We start from the raw sequence: 21,459 nt of genomic DNA, 5'->3' as shown, positions 1-21,459 counted from the left end.
CGGGCCGAGCATGGTAACCCACTTAACGGCGCGTGCCTACGCGTGCCGGCAAGGGATTACGACGATGCGAGCTAATGACGCTTACAACATCTGGTGGTGTGCTTCTATTTACCTACCCATCACGCGTCGGCCTAGCCTGTTGCATGCAATATATCATCCAAAGAATATTGAACACCGCCATTTGTAAAATCAGAGCCGTCAAATTGATAATCGCGGCCTCTACTGCGCTGTTTGCAACACAAATTGTATTCGCATTATTTTCACTGCCTTGCCCTCTTTGATATAGCAAACGGAGACAACCAGCTTACGTTACATTTTGTACCTACGCTACTTGATATTCAAGTCGTGGTTTAATGAAACAAGTTCTCCTCTCAGCCACTACACTGCCCATCCAACTGTCATATGCGAGTAATTTAGAAACGTCTAGATAGAACTCGGAAACATCAATTAGCATAGCACAGCACAGGGTTGGTCAACCAGTCCATCATGATCGACATAGACATGTCGGAAAAAAAATATGCAAATAATATATATTCATGAAAAATATTGATAAAGCGATGGAGGTTTTCTGATAGATGCAACCATGGTGCAACATCGCAATATCGCAATATGGCATTCGTAGCGTAAAATGATATGATGTAGTAGAGAGAGACAAGAGTGTAATCGGTAAACAAATCTTAAGTCGAATATTGCGGACCACTACGAGTATATACTAACATGACAACTCTCAAAGAGAATTATACAAGGAAACGATGTTCCAATTGAATGATGGAGCGTGTAATGCAGCGTTCTCAGGCAAGGTGCGGAACGTGACGAAGGCAGCCCGTACTGGAACATTAACTTGATACGCCATAATCTAAAAAAAATGAATCGCTAGTACGAGTACGCAAGGTCTGCTTCACGATAGTAATGGACCGTGCTACGCGTAACAGGAAAACACTTCGTGGACGAAATAAATAAGTATCTCCTCCCATTCACGAAATTACGTACGACTATTAGGTGTATCAACACCATTCAGAAAGTTTTTGTAAATTGTTTTTCAATATCGCTCAGAGGACAGGGTATTTCGTGATCTATGATTGACTTTGGAGTAAGCACCGGTTCCGAGCTAAATCACGAGTCGAGCGTGAATGGATACAGATTGCCTGAACTTTGTGAAGTAAATGCCAGAGCCATTATCGGTTTAGGTGCCGCTGCAGATCCGTGACAGAACGCTAACCTGATTCCGAAATAAGCGTTAGATTACTCTGACTATGTACATGCATACACATGCATATTGTGCATGTTTACGTATGAGCTCGCTCTGTGCTGTGCATATTTAAATTGTGGTGAGATCCTGCGACCACAGATGTGGTTATTCAAATAGAGTTAGCACAGCAAGCGTAAGATCTCAGAATGCTAGTCCGGGACAGAAAGACTCGACGTGCAGAAACAATGCCCCATTACAAGCAGTTGTAACCACCAGTACCTGAGCTGAGGAAGTCGATATCTATTAGCTGCGCACAATAGGTGAGCGACATCCGAAGCTCATTACCGGCACTCGTTTCCGTTGACGATTTGCAACACGCGACAAACCAACGCTTTGTTTAATAACTAGCGAGCGACTACGCCGGGGATTATGAAAATGTCGCTCGCTTTTCCCGCACCGACATCCGACTTTAATCAAACATTTAATCTATTTAATTGACTCACGCGATAATTACCAGACAAGCGCAGAAGGCAAGCTTTTTCGCAGGTATGTCGTTCATTCAAGTTTACGAGCACGGTAAAAGTTAAACGTGACCGAAGAAGCTCACCGAGCCACATCACAAGTACACAAACTTGCTCTTACATCTAAGGCCCGATCACTGATTCGGAGTTTGCTTTTTTGCGGATGAGCAAAGTCATTATTTTTTGTTAATTTTATCAGTCTTTTAATACAACAATGGTACGATAATGCGTCTAATTCCGAGCAATTTGCTTGTGTATTATCATGTATTATGATAGAAAACGCGTAAACACTGGCTGGCGACCTTGACGCGAGCTTGTTTACGGATGCTGGAAGCTTTACTAAATCTATGTGTATTACAACAACTGAATCGAGTAAAAATGTACCTATCTTAGATTTATAAAACCTGAAGTCCTATAAAGCTACAAATCAATAATTTGTATACAATGGTTACATTTTAATGAAAATTGGAAAAAAATACTTTCTGTGTGAATTTCTTGCGGCGCATTCTTCCTGTCATTGATAGTCTTTTCGAACACGCTGCTAGAATCAAAAAGACGTGTACAAGAGCAATCTGCGGGCGTTTGCAAAATATACTAAAAAAAGTAGAGATAAATTATCGTCGCAATTGCATAAAACCAAGTGATAAATATTCAACACTTGTTAACATTTATCAGTGCACCATTCTGTTATGACATCGAAGATAAAACCACACATGAACCTAAGCAAATAAAACGTGACGTTTCATGCATGCACGCGCGGGTGATCCGTGGAAGCAATACGCAGGACTAAGAGTGAACAAACACGATTTTGTTTTATACAAACATTGTGGTTATATCTGTAGTTTCCAGGCGGGTTCCATCTGTGAGACACGCTGCCGTCGCCACCTACACAGAGTGAGCACAAGAGCCGACGTGTTTGCGATGCTTCACAAATATTTGTCCAGTTAATATTTGTCGCATGCCCCCGCGAGTGTTGCATGAAGACGTCCTACGTTATTGCGCAGGCCATTTGAATACCGGGATCAAAAGGCGAAACCAAACCCTATGTATACCTACTAAGTGCAAAATTCATACTTCGTATCTTGTCGTCCCACTCGACTTAAATAATATAAGATTATTTAATACGAGAGTGAGGGACGGTACGATACGAACTTCGATTTTAGAATTTCGTAGTAGCCCCCCAGTCGCAAAGAAAACGAGTCGGCGAGAGGCTATTAGGCTTGGACAAAACTACACGTCACAAGCTTCAAGTATCTCGTGAAATCTTGAGAAAAACCAGAATGAACGAGTTATCATCGATTTAATTTACATTTTTACAGGACAGCGTACAGCGTTCGGCGGAAAACGCATAATCACTTCCGCTGGCCGGACTGCGATAACATTGAAAAAGTATCGACACGCGAATTCCAAGAATTCAAATTTTATAACAAAAAATTGAATCGACTACAAAAAACATGAAAATAATTTTCTACCAGTCTGAAGTCGGTCGGTGCCTCAGCACGAGCCAGCAGGAGTGGACCTATAGTCGTCTACCAGGGTCACTCTTTCCCGGGCCGGATAGCACCGACATGGAAATACCGGCCCTGTTTTTTGTGTACACGCCCATAGAAACTGACAGGAGCTTCTATGGGCGTGTACACGAAAAACAGGGTCTGTATTTCCATCCCGGTATTATCCGGGCCGGGAAAGCACCCGTCTACCACACCTACGCGCTTTATATTGGGCTTCAATGACTCTCTCCTGCTGACTCGTGCTGAGGCACCGACCGGCTTCAGACTGGTAGAAAAATATTTTCATGTTTTTAACCGACTTCAAAAAAAGGAGGAGGTTATCAATTCGGTTGTATTTTTTAATAAAATTAGTTTCATGGTTTTTTTTAGTCGGTTAAATTTTTTGTTATAATTTTTTTTCACGCTATTTAGTGTAAATAATCTAAGATACAATAGTTTAATATCAACTGCTCGTCACCTTTTACGAAAGATTGCTTTTTCCGATGCAGAGACGTTCATTATTGAGGAGTTCTGGTGCTTCACCACCCGTTTTACCATATGCATTACGAGGAGCATAAATTGCTTAGCAACTGTTTCAAAGTAATTAAAATTCAACCAGTGAAATACTTGTTATTGGTTAGTAACTCCGATGGTCCTGTGGTCTTCATCACCAAATGATGATTTTCAAGAGCAAATGCACGAGTTACTACTAAATATGTCCAATTTACTATAGGTGTCCCTACAACATTTGAAGAGTTCCCTCGATTTCCTTAAGATCCAATCATCAGATCCTGATTTGGTGCTCATGGGACCTACTAATGGAAAACATTCATAGACGAACGCAAAAAAAAAATCAAATCGGTTCATAAATGACGGAGTTCTGAGGTAACAAACATAAATACATCCGAATTGATAACCTCCTCCTTTTTTGAAGTCGGTTAAAAAGTAAATCCGGAACTAATTTAACGACATCGACACGGGAACACGTCTATGCAAATAACAGTTTTAGTGAATACGCGATTTAATATAACTTCTTGCACAAAAAAACAATGGCTTCATCATATTAAAATTCAAGTATACAAGGTTTCCGTTTTTTTCTTTTTGAGGTACGGAACCCTAAAATTGATAGTCTGAAATTATCACCAAAAATAAATCAGCAGGCATTTAGCTTTCTCGATAAACATACTTAGGTACATAAAAAGGCACAGACGAATTCAAAAATATCCGCAATTTCAGACATTACACAAAAACAAATAAAAACATATCTACCCCGAAATCCATTTACCTATTTATTTTCGTACACTGCTTCTTGGCTAAACGAGTAATAAATACCAGTGTATATAAACCGGAAATGGAAGTGCGGTCGATATAGTCCAAGTGGTCGCCGTCAATCGGCCCGCGATTCTAATTCCGAGATATCGCGCGGGTTTCCTGCGCAAGCGACGGCCGGAACCCGGCCACTCTCCGCTGCCCATAAATCCAGGCTGCAGATGTATACGTTTTTTCGCCTTATTCCAAGGCAATAAGGTAAAAAAGTGGATATCTTTGTAGTCGACGCAACTATGCAGCATCCTTTGGGATACATCACACATCTGCAATAATAAACTTCCTTGCTCGTACGTAGCATAGTAAAATAAATCAAGATGTTGGTAGATAAAGATGAAAAATATACGAAGAATACTTGCATTGCAATTATCAAAGAATGCAAAAAGTTAAACTGTTTAATATTATGTAGTGTGTCACTTCAACACGTATGTTATTAGTATAAAATTCCTGGACAACAATAGGAGAGCATCTACAACCAGCAGTGATTCAGCGGGTGCTTCATTATATCGGAACAATAATATACCTATTCCTATTATGTGGAGGACGTGAATGAAAACAACAACTTGCTCGAGAGCGATATCATAACACAAGATCGATACATCATTAGATACTTAAATACTCGTAGAAAGCAGTTGCAGTTTTGTCGAAATATATAAGGCTTCGTCGAGTTATTGTACTCCAATTGTACTATTTGTAACCTATCAGAGGTCCTAGATACTAATAGTCTATGGGCACGTCACCGCCTATTGTTTGTGTCTATTTTTTCCCTAAATCCATTGACCACGCACTCAACGTAACCACCGAGTGTTTCTGGGAACGACGGCGATTGTTCTGTTCTCAGGACGGCACCTTTTGGCACCAGAGAAACCAGGAATATCAGCGCAGTCGTAATATTTCTGCGAAACTACGCTGCCAATTTTGTTTACAACCCTAAATTGAGGAAAATTATAGAGAGCATACAATGTTGTTCGCACGTGGATTAGTTCGCGCTGCATAAAACAGTGGTGGCCGGTAAACATATGACTGCAGTTTCTATCACTGGACCCGTCCGAGCGTGCAGGAATGATGTTAATAGGTAAAACAAACGCTTGGATGGAAGAGTCGAGAACTAGCGATGACGACAGTAAGTATAAAGTCAGTCATGGTCCAGAAAGCCGTCATGGGAACAAAGCAGATTACACATATTCCGCCGTCGCAAGGATGGGAAGTCACGGCCACGCTTTATGATTCTTTAGTTTGAATAATTGCAACCGTCGTGAGAACTCGAGAACATAGGGGTGGTCTAGCAAGTAGGTACTTAGTATCTTTGAAAAAAATATCTACTTTCATACTTGACTCATTACGGGTATCGATTCATGTCGTGACTGCCGACGGGAGACGCGTCTGTGCCCGATTCCTTGAGCAGCATTAATTGGAGAGCAAACCTTTGCTTTCTCTTTAAAGTGACCGAATGTCACGACTGCGACCTGTCGCCCTGATGTCGCAGGAAGCGGCCGCCGGCTACACGATATCCCTTTTACGGGGACCAATTAACGGACCCCGTCGGACCGGATGTGCGTACACACACGCATTAACACCTCCACCCTTCACTAATCTTTTCAAGGGTATAAGAAACAACGTCCTGAGAAAATCAAACGGCAACCGAATTCGACAAAGAAATCTTTTCAATCTCAGTCGTTAAAGTCCAAGCCAACTTTTTTCTAGAAACAAATGCGTATAACCGGAACCATACCTGGAGAGGGTAAAATATCCCGAGCACAACAGTTTTTTTCACAACGCTCACTTTTATTCTATTACTGGAAGTCAAAGGAACCGGAAGCGCAGCCCGTGCCACAATTACAGAATCAAAATATGGCGGTCGTATGCTACTTCCGTTTTTGCATGAGCGAGTTTCACCCTCCTTCGAGGGCTGTTCCGGAAGAGACTTAATTTCATAAAAGTTTTAAAAGTCAGTGAGACTTTTGTTTCGCTGCCGGATTTCCGGTTTTAATCTAGCTAGAGTAACAGTAACTTTATGGTAGCAACTTATACGGATTTACGTCAGTCTAGTCATTAGTACTAACCTATTTCCGTAGAAAAATACAGACGTCTACATTGGAGTAAATAGTAAATAAACACCTGGAACCATAACAAAGTAGGTATTAAAAATTGTCCTGAACTTGAAAAATTTATTTGAGCGATATTTTTTAGCAATAATACCAGTACACAGATTGAACTACTTTCTAATGGTATTTTCGAGTGTATGACTTCAATAATGGCTCCCTGGAGTCTTAATGGAGGAAGTCATTAGTCACTGCAACACTACATATAATGAGATCTTTTCGCTAAGCGCAATTTATCTCGTTCAGATAACAATATTTTGGATAAAAACGGAAGCGGCGTTCATAATATCAAATCTAAACAGATTCTTTAAGGCGCGAGTCGGCTGCGCGGGCGCGATCTCGCGCACAGAGCCATTACCGGCCGATCGTATAAACTTCGAACATAATTTATCGTTTCCTCTCAGTGTTTTTCAGTCGGCAACAATGCTCGGCTCTCCGAGTGTGAAGTTAATGTCTTTACGACGTGTAGAGGAGTTATTTGCTTTAACGAGTTTGTGGATCCAACGGAAGACAACATTAACTATTATCACCGTAACCGTGGAATAACATGCAGCAATTGAATCGCGTGACGAGCTCACTTTACGTCTATCTAACTGGAGCGACTGTTATCGAATAAACTGCCATTCCGTCGTATAAACTCGTTTGTCAAAACTTTATTGCAGTCATTCGGGTAAGAACCCCTTTGCCCGCAGGAGCTCGGGAGGGAATGTGTTATAATGTACTCAGTGAATTAAACGAAACAGCAGGTACGTTTCTTGGTAAGCCGCTCGTGAGAAAAGATCTCACAACTTCTTTCACTTGTCTTAGCAGCAGTTGACTAATGGTGTTCGGCTCCGGTGTTGCTAAGTGACCGTGGGAATAATTTAAGACAGTCACATAATGCAATATTTAAAAGCAATTAAGACCAAAAACTTGAACTTAATTATGATCGGTCGGTGGTTTATTGAGTTTCGAAATATTAGAACGAAATCATAGAAATCGGAACGATGAGAGTTAATGATTCTTGGTTAGGTTAATTACATTATAATGTATAAATACATATTTAGTTGCTACAGGATGTACTTAGACCAGATTACATTTGATGAGGTCCCGATATTTCGACGCTTTTAAGGGTCATTCATGGTCACGTTGAAAACTTGACGACAGATTGGATAACACACATTACACAACCAAACATCAGCTGGGCTACTACGAAATTCGAAAATCGAAGTTCGTATCGTACCGTCTCGCTGACGCTAAGGGTATTCAATACGAGAGTGATAAGAATGGTACGATACGAACTTCGATATTCGAATTTCGGAGTAGCCCAGCAGGAGCTTATTAAAAGTAATCATAATCACGGTCTATATTCCGTTGCAAAATTGTGCAAAGAAGGATGAGGTTTCATTCACAAATGGTTCAGCTCGTCAATAATGGCCGCAAAAACGAGCAAGACCATAGTAATAAAATAAAAGGGTAGCATTAAAGCGGTGCAGTCAGAGGAGGAACAAAGGCGTGTCAGTTTAATTTCCGTTTTGCGCCACCGGCCCCGGCGCAGGCTCGCTGACGGAGTAATGTTTTATAACGAGATGCACCGCAAACTTACCTAGCATGCCTATTTAATTACGTAATGTTGCATTTAGGCTAGGGTTACCAGGACGGCTTTAAACGGAAAAGTTTGACTTTTAAACCGTGGCCTTTCGGACTCTCACAATTAAATGAACAATTAACAGTACCAATAGCGAAAGGAGAATAGCGGGACGAGACGACTTAGAAGCGTATGAAATCAAAAGGCAGGATCACGCTTTTGACAGATACAAATGACAGGATGAAGAGGAGGCCTTTGCCCAGTAGCGGGGCACGCAACCGACTATAAAAAAATTACAGTGTGTGAGTGTGAAGTGCAGTTTTCAGACCTAAAACACCGCCTTGATATGAATCTAAGTACGGCTTGTAAATTTTGAAAAACCAGAATGAATTGACCAAGGTATAAATTACATTATACAGCTCAGGAGCGTATTATAGTTTTCTTGTCCTCCTCCGAGCTCTCATGAAGGCATGCAGCGTTATAAACATAATGACTTCTTCACATTAACATCAAGGTAGAATTAATATCGTTAGAAGAATCCACGGGATGCGGCAGGAATGCTCCGCGAGGTGCCTTCGTAACGTATCTGACGCATAGCAATCTTGTTACATTACAAGTATTGGTGTGGTGACCAGGGAACGCGAAACGATGAGTTTTTCTAATAACTCATTAGAAGTTTGCGCGAGTGCCATCTTCAATCAATACAAAAGCTCAGAAGAAATAATACGAAGAGGGCAATTAGTATTATTGGCTGGGCTCTGCGCTGCGTGAGTTTGCAGGCCACAGTTATGGTGTTGCATTTATCATAATAGTGAATGACTTGATACAAGTATTTAATAAAAAGTAAACGAGATATTGTTTTGTTGTTGTTTCTTTAAAAAAATATGGCTCTGTCCATTGGAGGACAATTTTGCCAGTGTCTAGTAGTTTTTGCCGTTGTACGGTAAAAAAAATCTAGAAAACGAAATATGAGAGGTAATGGTAGATGAACGATGACAGCGCGAATCCGACTTACAAGTGAGATATTGTTTTAAAATGACTTATATGAATGTCGGGTTTTATATTCAACTAATATTATAAATGCGAAAGTTTGTGAGTCTGTTGACGCTTGACGCTAAAAAAGGCTGTATGAAATTTAGTACGAGTATGTAGATATTACGGAAAAACACATAGGATACTTTTTATGCCAATATTCCCACGGGATTGGGGGTATAGTCGTGTAAAATCCCAAAATCTCAACCGTCTAGAGTCTAGACTAGTCATAACATAAATGTTGCTGCTGTCAGAACAGTTTTATTTATGTCTGTGCATTAATTGTTCTTCATACCAATACGCATCAAGACCACGACCAATTTCACTGCATCTAAGACCACCGACATGATTTAATTTAGTGGACATCCACGGAATCTTCAATCTAATACTGCGAGATCTAATTATCCAGTCACTAATGATACAGTCAGCATCAAAAGTAGCGGATCACTTTTTTACTCTGTCGCATTGACACATTGACAATCTTGAATTGTGTTTAGTGCGTGGCTGTAAAACGACAAAGTACGAAAGTGTACAGTTACTGTTGATGCTGACTGTACCTACATCCGAGTCAAACCACAGGCAAAAACTAAATAGTGATAAAAGAGAAAATAACATCATAGCTCGAAACAAAGATGAGAACAGCGATAGATACACCTGAGTCCGTATTGTCTAAAGCACTCGGAATCACGGTAGTTTTCACCATTTCTCGGTCACACGGTTTAGGACTGAGATGAGGTAAGGCTCAGCTCAGCTGAGGTTAAAAAAATGGTGAATGCGAGCACGAGAGGTAGGTACCAATGACATGTGATAATCGGTCAAATATGGTGTGCCTTCCTAAAGTTGATTACCGTTTGCATGTCATATTTAAAACGAGTGTCGGTAAGACGTCTCTTTCAACTTGAAAGGACGAATTTAACGACATATCCGATTCGATTTGTAGCATTCGAAGATGGCGGATGTAGACAATATCTAATTTTGCTATTTCTGTTTCTTTGGCTAGTTGAAGTATAATTTTGATAGTGTTTTATGCGGCGATTAACCTTAACAGTAAATAGTGATCCCAAAATTCTATATTGCTCTCGTGTCTAACATTTTTTAATGCGCAAGTGGTCTCCACGTGGTTTCTGGAATTTTACTATCAAGTTGCAAAAACTACAATCACCGTACAACGTCCCTCTCAAAGAGAGTTTACCTTGACACTGGCGAAATTGTCCTATTAATTAGGACAGAAAAGCCATATTTTAAAAGAGAAGAAGGGTAACGACATATCCATCTGATATGAATTACAATATCAAGCAAATTTGTTCTGTGTAGCCCTAGTGTCTAGTGTCTCCCTCCAATACGTTAATGTAACAAGATAAAGGGAGTGCTCCGAGCGAGGCGTGTCAATTTAATATCCGCTGGTTACCGCCTATGATGGACGCTAGTCTTATAAACTAGCTTAGCAATCATGTTTACGATGCTTCAGCTATTTAACTAAAGAAACCTCCGGTTAAGCCTTAACCTAAAGTAATTAGATTCACTGATTACTCAGTTAAAGCTACAACTTTAGAAATTTTCCCTTGCGCTATTAAAATTCCGCTTCGGCAATTAAATTAGTGCAGGTTTACTGTGGTCTTGCTGCTGTACCTACACTATAATTTAATGCAGTCAGCTGCAGCGATGTTTTGCGAGGCACCAAAAAATGTGGTCCATTGAGAATGATTGTTATCAGATCCAAACATCGGGAGTCATCAATAACAATGAGACGTGACAACACTATTTGTGTGGTGCGAAAAAATCGGCAAGAATTGACTCCAGGTAAAGATCAGTGAGCGGTTAACCATGCCATTGTATTGCGACGGCGCCTAACTTTTAACCGTTTGAGGGTTCCATCCCGTAGAACCCTTATAGGATCACTTTGCTTCGTCCGGCAAGATCCTTTTTCCCAGGACGCGTGGAGGTATCAGTTTGAAATTAATATAAAACACGCAGGGCTTTTTTAAGACTTCATACGATAAAACAACAAATCACCGAAAGTGTGTCTCCAATCTTCATACATAATCTGTGGTAATCAAAACGTATAGGGTACCTACTTGCCGTTCAGAAGCAACACAAGTAAAGGAAGAAGTTTGAGAACTATAAGGTACTATGTTATTTATTTGCTGGTTTTTAAATGTGCACAAACACTTATTGCCCGAGCCTGATCCGCACTTGGCCGGTTTTCTGACATAATGCAGCCCAACCTGCGTGTATGTATACTCTTGAAATTAAAATAACTGTTTATTTAATTCGAAGAAGACGTCTAGTTATCGCAAGTTCTATTTTGACGTGACAATAATACCCAAATAAAGCAGCTAATCCTACAAGGATGTCATCTACATATAGATACGATCCGAATGCGATATGAGATCGCCCGCGACATCAGACTGCAACGGCGCAAGAATTGTCGCAGTGAAAGTTACTTTAGCTTCCAATTACAAATTACACCATAATTAACATTGCCCAAGATAATTATGCCACATACTGAAGATGACAACGTGTAGGTAAAGCACACCTACTATTTGAAATTGCGTAGGCCCCCACCTACAACCCAACCCACTGTCGTACTTTTGTATAACACCGCCTAGCCTACGTGGCACAGCAGATGGCCTAACCTTCACGTGCTTCATGTGGATATCGAGAAAATTCGCTTTTAATTAGGTTTGTTACTCACGATCGTCCGGCGCACGAGCTTTTACACACAGTTGCCGCTTTCCACTAACACGCAAGAGCGTAGAATTGCACTGCTGAACTTGTATAGATATCCCGTTTAATATCTGTCACTGAAGTTCACGTTAGCAATAACACTGGCTTTTCGTACTTGTAGCACGCGCGATTTCGAATTTCGAAACGTCAAAATAACGAGCATGCGCTCTTGTGTTGGCGCGTCGATCGCCGCGACTGAGCGTAAGCAGCGCACGCGCCGGCGGGGCTCCACTCCATTCACAAACACGGTGGCGGGGCAGCCCGGCCCATTCATGCGGCCGCTTGCCGGCTGCACGACGTAACACTATCATTTTCATCTACAGGCAATCAAAATGCGAAGCTCTGCTAAAACCTCAATAATATAGAAGATAAGATATTTTTTAATTAATCCGAAATATTTTAAGAACTAACTTTTGTTTCAAATTATAGTCACGCCTTGGACGCGGTACACTTTGAACAGCGACCAGATTATGGATCGCGATGTACGCATATAAAATTTCCGAATCTTCATCTTGATGACATGGAAACATAAAATATGCACGGATATTCTTCATGCAATATTACTGGAGACAACGGTGTAATATTCATGGGAACTCCTGTAGGTATATTACACCGTTGACTTCATACCATGGAGAATTCAGTAAAAAACTAAATTTCAACTCGACTGCTGATTCTCGGTTAACGTCAGCGATGTAAGATTTCATAACCGCGCTATGCGCGCACTGCAACTTGCGATGTGCAATCACTTGCAGGCAGAGGCACTATTAAAATGCGGCGACATCAAATCTCCTTCCGGTGTATACAAGCGTATATATGTAGTTATGATTATGAACACACACAGCCAGCCTGCATAGGTTTGCGAGCAGTTTTGAATGGAGTTGAAGACAGAAATAATATTGGGGTGCGGGGACGCTTTTTGATGTTATGAAGTTATGTAGGTACTGGGAGCTTATAGAACCGGGAGGGAAAGGAGCAAGGGGGTCACAAGATGGCAAATGATCACAGGTGACCACAGAAACCTGTCGTATTTACCATAATCTTAACAAAAAAGAACATACTTACTTCAACGAACTTTCTTATGAGTCAAATTTAAATAAAACCAAACGGGTAGACCAACCAAAAAAAATCATACATGACATGACCGAGTTCTGTCTGTGGTAACAAACTTAAAATGGACCGGATTAAGAACCTCCTCCGTTTTCGAAGTCGGTTAAAAAGGATGGCGAATTGTTAACGACATAGATGCTAATCATGTTCTTTTATGGTGATAGGTAGAGACTATTGTTAGTGCACCTAGTGGATTTTATCAAAATTCCTACGGGATAGAGATCTAGCAAATCGCGACGCGACCGGAGATTTCCAACCAAACAAACTGTTATAAGTCAAACGATCCGACACCGGATCGAGTGAAAGGGCGTATGCAGGTTTATGCAACAGTACCCACGTGGCATTGCTTGAATTGCTTCACAATGCAGCGCGTTGGACGCCAATTCATACAGATTTGGGTCTGACTGAACTTTCGACTTCAGTTTCGGTTCCTGCGAGTTTCGGCTTCAAGTTTCCGGTGAAAAATTTGCTGAAACGAGTATCGAAACCTAAATTGTATTAGTTTAGTGATGTTTCTTGCGGTGTTCGGGATCAATCGACCTCGTGGAATGGCATGCCACTTTTTTGTAGCACGGTTAGGCCATGAAATGTTTAGGTATGTGCGGTGTTTTTACGAATCACCAAAATATCATGTCACCGAATAATCGGTTCTTTAAACACTAACTAAAGTCGTTTCAGGTAAATTGCATACGTTTTTATAATAAAATTCCAAAAAATATTATAAATGAAACAGATACAAAATTCAGATCTATTGTCAAGAAGACATTAATTAATATCTAAGGCGTATTATAAAGTTAATGATTATATCATGGACAGGGATATTTGGAAATAATTCCGATCCGCATTAGCGATCCCTTCAAATAGCAAACCTACTGTGTTAAAAATAAAGTTGTGCTAAATACTTATGATGTATAGATATCATTTAATAATATTGTAAATCTGTTTAAAAAAATACACCTCGTTGAGTTTCTTGCCGGATTCTTCTCAACAGAGGTTTTTCCGAACCGGTGGTAGATTTTTTTTGACATTCATAAGTGCTTGTTTTAGCCTAAATTGAATAAAGATATTTTGACTTTGACTTGACTGAAAAAAAAAAGCTAAAATGTACACAAATTTACGGTCGAAACTAAAACAAGAACCGAAATTCGCTTTCGATTGCTGATAAAGCAGCTAAGCTTTGGTCGGCCACTGCAATTTTATTGCAACCCTAAAAAGTGTTGCTTTCGAACATTGCTCAATGCTCGTATGCACAGCGTGCGAACTAAAAACGGGCGGACTTACCTCACCGCAGACAATTAAAATGAGGCGTGGGAGTTGCACTTTCGTTATGAATTGAATTTCGTGATTCGACGATGAAGAAGCAATACACTTACACTTAATAAACTTATCATTCCCTGGCCGAATCTCCTAAATTGCATGTTCGAGATTTATCGGTTGGGCGGTCTTCTTCATTTTCAAATTAAAACGTGCTAAGATGGCGCGGATCGGAAGATTGGAACGGAGATCACAGAGCCCGGGCTGAAGGGGGCTACTACGAAACTCGAAAATCGAAGTTGTTATCGTACCGTCTTTCCGACTCTCGTATTCAATAACATAAGCATCAGCGGGATGGAAAGATACGAAGTTCCAATTTTGCACTTCGATATAGGGCCCGGAGTGTGATTCGCGAACATCGTCCACATAAACGCATTGGCGTATTCGGCATATAGATTTCACCAAAGTCAACGCACCCACTCCGTGTGATAGCGAAAATTCAAGTCACGTTATGATTGCTAGCTGAGCACAGCGAGCGATAACTGGTGTAATATACTATTACTAATAGTAAATCAAAACTTTTATTCTGTAAAAAGGCTGCAACCACCTCTTTTACATGTCACTTTTTTTTAACACCAGTGCTTTAGAAAAGACCATCATTAGATAAAAGTAGATTTGAAGATATCAAAATACCAGTCGTGCGTGATACCGTGAAATTGAAAACTGCAAAATCTTTACAAGGTATCTTAATTCTTCAGAATTAGAAGGTGTTGGCCACTGTTGGCAAAGTGATACTTACTTGAGATTTAACTTTTCCCGTAGAATAGCGGTAAACGAATTCTTAAAAGACACAGTAGCGAGTAGGTAACAGACTGTCTTGAACAAGTGTACATTACGTATGTACCATGTTACATACCCTATGCTTCCGTGTGCATACGCTGATGTCATGTAATTGCAAGTAAGATGGAGCATTACAATTGTAATTGTATTGTAATTGTAAACAAAGATTTTCAATTTAAATTAAAATGATCGGTCTTTGTGAAGACTTGGGTTTGATTCAAAATTCAGCACACATTGCCGTCATTTTGTGACTCATAAGTGTCAGCTTCGCAAGAACTCAAAACACCATCAAAAAACCCAATTGCCTCGAGCGATGAACTGTAGAAAGAGTTCACTTGTCGACAACATTGTGGGCTTCACTTCAATCCTTCTACTTATCTAATAGCAGCTACATATGATTGGTCTTTAGCTCCATTACCACCAGAGATGTGCGAGGATGTGTTGCGTGCGAAGTATGTGTTTTTCATGAACCAATAGCCTCTTCATTTACTTCGCCTCGCTCCGCTCAGCTGTTTCCACCAGAGACGTGCTGTGCGAGGCGAGGTAAATGAAGCGTTTCTATTGGTTGATGAAAAACACATTTCTCACAACACATCCTCGCACATTATTGGTGGAAACGCAGCTTAAAAGGCGGGGTTTAGTTACTTAAACAAAATTTAAGACCTATATAAATATTATTTATAATATATTATGATTCCAGAATAATTTGATTTAAGTAAACTACAAACTAGTTATAGACGCAGTGATAACTAGAGATATAAAAACCCAGCGTATTTAAATTTACAGTAAGTTAGAATGCTTCCTGCATTGAATTGACTCAAGCCAGCGGTACCGGTGCCGCTCAGAGTTCAGACCCCGTTATAATGTCTCCACTCCAGCTCTAGCCTGGCTGCAAAAACCAACTACAGCCTAACGAACCGATTACGGGAAACGGGAGTTACATGACGAGTTGCGCGTGAACTTTTCAAGTAATATATCATTTGAAGCATTCGGCACGATTCTAATTAAAACAGTTTTATAGAGGCTATTAATTATAGTTATGGTAGCAAATTAAGTTGGAATTCGTTTAATAAGTGTTTAAGTGATTAGAGGCCTGTATGAAAATCATAAAGTGTACCTGTTATTTATCGTAATAAAGTCGCCGTAATCGTAACAGGATGTACCTACAATAATGTTTGTGATAAAGTTTTTATATCCGAAGCTGTGTTACATTACATAGTCTTTGTTTCCAGCCCATAATGAGTCCCATCATTGGGCACAGACCTACCAAAATGAGAGGGCTTGGGTTCCTCATGTTGTGGTTATCAAAAACCCTAAAGGGCCTGTTTATCATTTTCTGTTGAGTTCTTCATATCTTAAGCTAAATCCATTGTTCGTTTCAGAGATCTCCAAAATAGGTATATGAATAAATATTCGAGAATTGCTATAAGTAGTTTAAAGTTATTAGATTTTATTATATACCTACCTATATACGTAAGAAAAAACGAATAAGCACAACTGCGAAAAACGAATGCGGGTATTGTCTAACAATTTTATTGTAACCTCAATCCCTCAAGGCAATTACTCCCTCGATTGTTTTGGATAACAGCCAAGTCCAGTTATCCCGCCCGATAACACTAACCTGCATAACACAAGGCGATGTAATCCTTCGGCGACGTCGATCCTTCCGGAAGGTTCCATTTTATCCTACACTTCAATCCATCCAACTCCCACTCGAGCTTGCCCGTTTCTTTGGCACCCACAGAGACAGCTTCCTCTTCTTTCGCCTCATCTCTACCCTCGTCAACTTCTTCGGGTAACTCGGACCCCTTCTCATTACCTTCTTTAGCACATTCTTCTTCATCGGTCACGTGACCCACACCGTTGGTTTCACTTGTTTCCGTATTCTGATCACTTATTTCACAATCGTCATGATCCTCTGACATGACTTTTAAGCCTTTTATTTATACATATTTCACTATGGCATTATTTGAACTACGGATAAAATAGATCCGTCTTTAACAAGTTAGCAGAAGTGAATGCCTGTAAGAGGGTGTGATAGGGAGGGTTTAGGGGGTAGATGGGGAGGGGGGGGCGTCGAGACGCCAGCCCGGCCGGCGCCCACGGCGACTGGCTGCCGGTCGCGACTAATACGCGTTATTCAATCAACACTGATTCCAAGCTTATTATGCTCTGACATACATCTTTTATCTATTGGGTGTAAGAAATTGAAAGGTAAAGAAATGAGGTCACGCCGAGAGATGTATCTTGGGTAACATTGGGACAAGCGAAAATTAAAGTAAAAAAAGAGTGATGTATATGATGCTCAAAAATAATGATAATCCAATACAATCCCTATCCCTACTATAATATTATAAATGCAAAAGTAACTGTCTGTCTGTCTGTTACGCTTTGACGTCGAAACCACTGAACTGATTTTGATGAAATTTGGTATATAGGCAGCTTGAGCCCCAATTATCAACATAGGATACCTTTTATTCCAGTAGAGGGCGCCACCGCCGATAACCTTCGCGGGCATAAGCTTGTGATAACATAAAGTATGAGAAGATATTTTTTAATGGTGTTTGTTGATTTAATGCAATTAATTTGCATTGTTATTTAATTCAGTTGAAAGATTGCATTAATGCAATAATTTCAAAAATAAAACTAACCTTTTAGTAGGTATATAACAAAAATTAAAACAAACTTCTTTGATGACTGTACTTGCATTTTTATCCTATCTACATATCCATACCAAGTTTTAAATCAATATAATTTAAATAAATAATGAACTAACATAGTATGTTAAATAAAAGCTTTAAAAATTAATTAACTTTATTTACTTCACTATAAACAGATTGAATATTATTTTTACAAACTAATCCATAGAACAGGTGTGGCCAACTACACTACACGCAACAATAGTTTTCATGAAGTTTTTTCTGCATAGGCATGTTCTCTTCTGCCTTGTCAACTTTGAATAGACCAAAGGCATAGGCGTATATAGAGGGGCGGCCGGGAGGGCCGTGCCCACCCCAGGCCCAGGATGTTGGGCTACCGATTCGAAATTCTATAATACTGATATCTTCACACAAAAATCCAGGCCATGCCCCCCTGAAAAATAACCCAATGACCAAAGGTCCAAAATCGACAGGTGAATTTAAATTGTCTGGTCGGGTTGGCCACCCCTACCATAGAATGAGCCGCTGGAAAAAAACAAGGAACATAATCAAAACAATCTTAAGAGCATAGCTCCCTTTGAAAATGAAATGGTGACATCAAGTTATTGCATTAGCTGAAATTATTTAATTTTTGGTTTGTCTCAAATAAACCTGTGAAGTTATGATTAAAACTCCAGATCAAAAATACAAAATTTTCTTTAAAGGATTGTTTCTTATTTGCATATTGGGGTATTTGGGTTACTTAGTTCAGAATTGTGAGTAGAATCAATTCAATTCCACTATACTTTACTTTACTTTTATTTACTGTATCTTATTGTGTTTTGTTTCTTTTCTTTTGTATAATAAAGAGTTTACATACATACATACTTTAAAGCAGGTGTATGTTTTTCTTATTCTTTTTTTACTAGTCTAAAGGCCATGAATGCAGCATATGCCAATTAAATGTTTTAGCGAGGCTACATTCTATTTAAATAATTCAGTACTGTTTGTTTTTATAAAAACATGTACATAAATGAAATGGACAATTTTGTTTTCATCATATCTATACAACGTGTGACTTCCACAAGAACATATATTTTTAAGGGCTGAAAGCGTAAGCCCTAAGTTCGTAAATTAGTATTTCTAGTCAGAAAAAAAAAATTTTTTTTCATACAAATTAATTTGGCACACAATGTATCGGTAACAAAGCTAACAACCTGACACTAACATTTGCTGCCTCTCTTAAACATCAAAATAATTGTTTGTATTACATTGCTGCTTGAGAAAATTAAAAAATAATAATGGAGAGTATTAGTAAAGGTAATTGTTATATTTTTTCGATAAAAAAGTTCTCAATAGTTAAAGCTATTGTTAACTAAAATTTATGTGCTTATGGATGTCACACACATAGATATCACTGCTGAGTACAGCCAAAATAACAGCCTAAATCATACCATTGTGGAAGGAGTCACAATGGGATGGTTTGGGCTGTAATTTCCAAACGGCCCCAGGGCAGATATTGTAAGTGGGTAATCCAATTTAAATCTAGAACTCATCATCATTACTGTTACAAGTTTGCCATCCCATTTATTATTAAATGAATATAATAAAACTATATATGACCTAGCTAGAAAATGGTACTAATGGGTTTTTTATGGCCAAGTAATGAATTACTAATAAATAACAGATAATGTTTTAGGATGTGAACCATTGCATACTACAGCAAAAATATATATAACTTTGTTTGATTCATACAATCAATATTTGATAAAAATGTAACGAAAAATAAATATAAACAACTGACGTTACGACTTTCTTTCTATGAGTAAGCTTGTGTGGGTATTAAATTAATTGAATTAACGCATAAATAGGGAAATTTGTTATAGAATACATGATAATTATGCAGTTATTAATATTTCTCAAAATAATGAATCGATAAATTCAAAAGGGATGGGGATAAATAAAGGGAAGATATGTAAAGGAACAGGATCGGGAAACATACGGCATAATCACTATATGTAATAAATATTAGCACTACATACGGTGGGGTTGAATGTCCTTTCACACAGTTATCACTTCAACATTTTATTTGCTGCTTTTAATAAATTTTTCGCTAAAATCCATACCTCTCCCTATTGCAGGTGAATGACATTGACATTGAAACGTTCGAAAACCCTTCGCTGAAAATGAAATGTTGACCTTAATTAAAAGACACATGAGCGATTATTTTTAAAGTTTACCAACTTTATTTCAATTCTCAGTTTCAATTATTATATACATTTTTAAATATTACTTTTTGTTTAATTTTCACGTACTTTAATTTTACATTTTAAGTCATGCAAATTAATTTGTATCATAGGTTTTGAACAGATGCCTTTGAATCGTTCGGAAACTAACGTGGAAAAACTTAAACTCTTAAACCCACTTATTTACGAATCAGTGAAGGAGTTTTACACACGTTTTATATACATTTACAACTTCATTAATATCCAAAATAGTTAGTTTATCTTGCTTATTAATTTGTTTGTTATGCTTTTCTCTTGATGCAACTTAAAATAAATATTACAATAAAACGGGATAATGGACATGGACATTTCCTAAACGCAAAGCTAAAGTTGTCACGTAAGGTGTTTTTCCACCATTATTAAACATTTTTCATTATAATTTACATATTTAATAAATGTATTGATCTGTTAAAAACAGACATAATGTATCTTAATGTTAATAACATATTCTCATGGTAGTTTTCGCTTCTTCCAAAAATTGTAGCATAAGAATACATCGTAATACATTCGCAAATGTTATGGTTAATGTTCAGATAAAAAGTAGTAAAAACGCTTTACTAATGTCATTCATTATTTACTTACAGTTGACTGTGTTGTTATTTTAAATTAATATTGACATATAAACTACAACCACATTTAATTGAAAATTATCTTAAAATGACTTCCATGGCGTCAGATAACGAATCAAATGTGAGTGCATTTATACGATGCAACGATCAAAATATCACCCAACTGTATATGTCGGCAATTGAGGTTCGTATTTTAGATTAGTACTGTACCTGCACTTTCGAAGTTTCGAAGGAATGTCTTGACTTCGAATTAAGTACAATATTTACAAATTATTAAAGCTAATCATATATTTTTATTGGTTACAGAATATGGAGTCAATAAACCTTGATTTACAACAAGTGGAGAATAATTTGAAGCGCATTGTGAACCGGTCTGGCCCTTTAGAAAGTCAGTTGAATGCTCTGCTTCGAACCTTACCCGAACCAAACCTTCAACTCCATATGGAAACTGAATAAAAAAAATGTTTTCCTTAAATTGTTTTTTCCTTTGCTACCCACGAAAATTACTGTTGATTGAAGTTCAAATAATAAATCAATTTTATAACTTCTTTTAATGCTGAAAAATATTTTCAGTGTAATTAATAGATTATGTGTTTTTATCTTAATTTTTTACGTTTATTGACTGGGAATGAGGTCCAACTATATGGAAAAGTCTTGTGTGAGCCTTATTTCTCTAATGAGAGGTAACAGGAAACATCATACATCATGTATAGTATAATGATATCCAGCACTGTGCGATGGTAGAGCTCATATTGATGGTGAGAATGTAGCTTGCATTGCATCCTTGTCACACAATGATACAGCTCTTGTT

At 38.6% G+C, this 21,459-nt stretch overlaps 1 protein-coding gene and 1 long non-coding RNA gene across 2 annotated transcripts in view; both read right to left on the bottom strand.

The window, feature by feature from the left end:
- LOC141427878 (uncharacterized) overlaps nucleotides 1-17,643 on the bottom strand; it is a 167,437-nt gene extending 149,794 nt beyond the window's left edge. The window contains 2 exon segments of the mRNA XM_074087468.1: nucleotides 16,777-17,177; nucleotides 17,627-17,643. Coding sequence (XP_073943569.1) covers nucleotides 16,777-17,080 — 304 coding nt within the window. The 5' untranslated portion in view covers nucleotides 17,081-17,177; nucleotides 17,627-17,643.
- Nucleotides 17,644-17,951: 308 nt separating this feature from the next.
- LOC141427896 (uncharacterized) lies at nucleotides 17,952-19,939 on the bottom strand. Its single transcript, XR_012451382.1, has 2 exons — nucleotides 19,837-19,939; nucleotides 17,952-18,340 (listed from the first exon to the last, which is right to left on the bottom strand). It is a non-coding gene; the product is annotated as an uncharacterized lncRNA (long non-coding RNA).
- Nucleotides 19,940-21,459: the final 1,520 nt, after the last annotated feature.

Source organism: Choristoneura fumiferana, chromosome 5 (genome assembly GCF_025370935.1).
Source record: "Choristoneura fumiferana chromosome 5, NRCan_CFum_1, whole genome shotgun sequence".
NCBI lineage: Eukaryota > Metazoa > Arthropoda > Insecta > Lepidoptera > Tortricidae > Choristoneura > Choristoneura fumiferana.
This window is presented reverse-complemented; position numbering and strand designations above follow the sequence as displayed.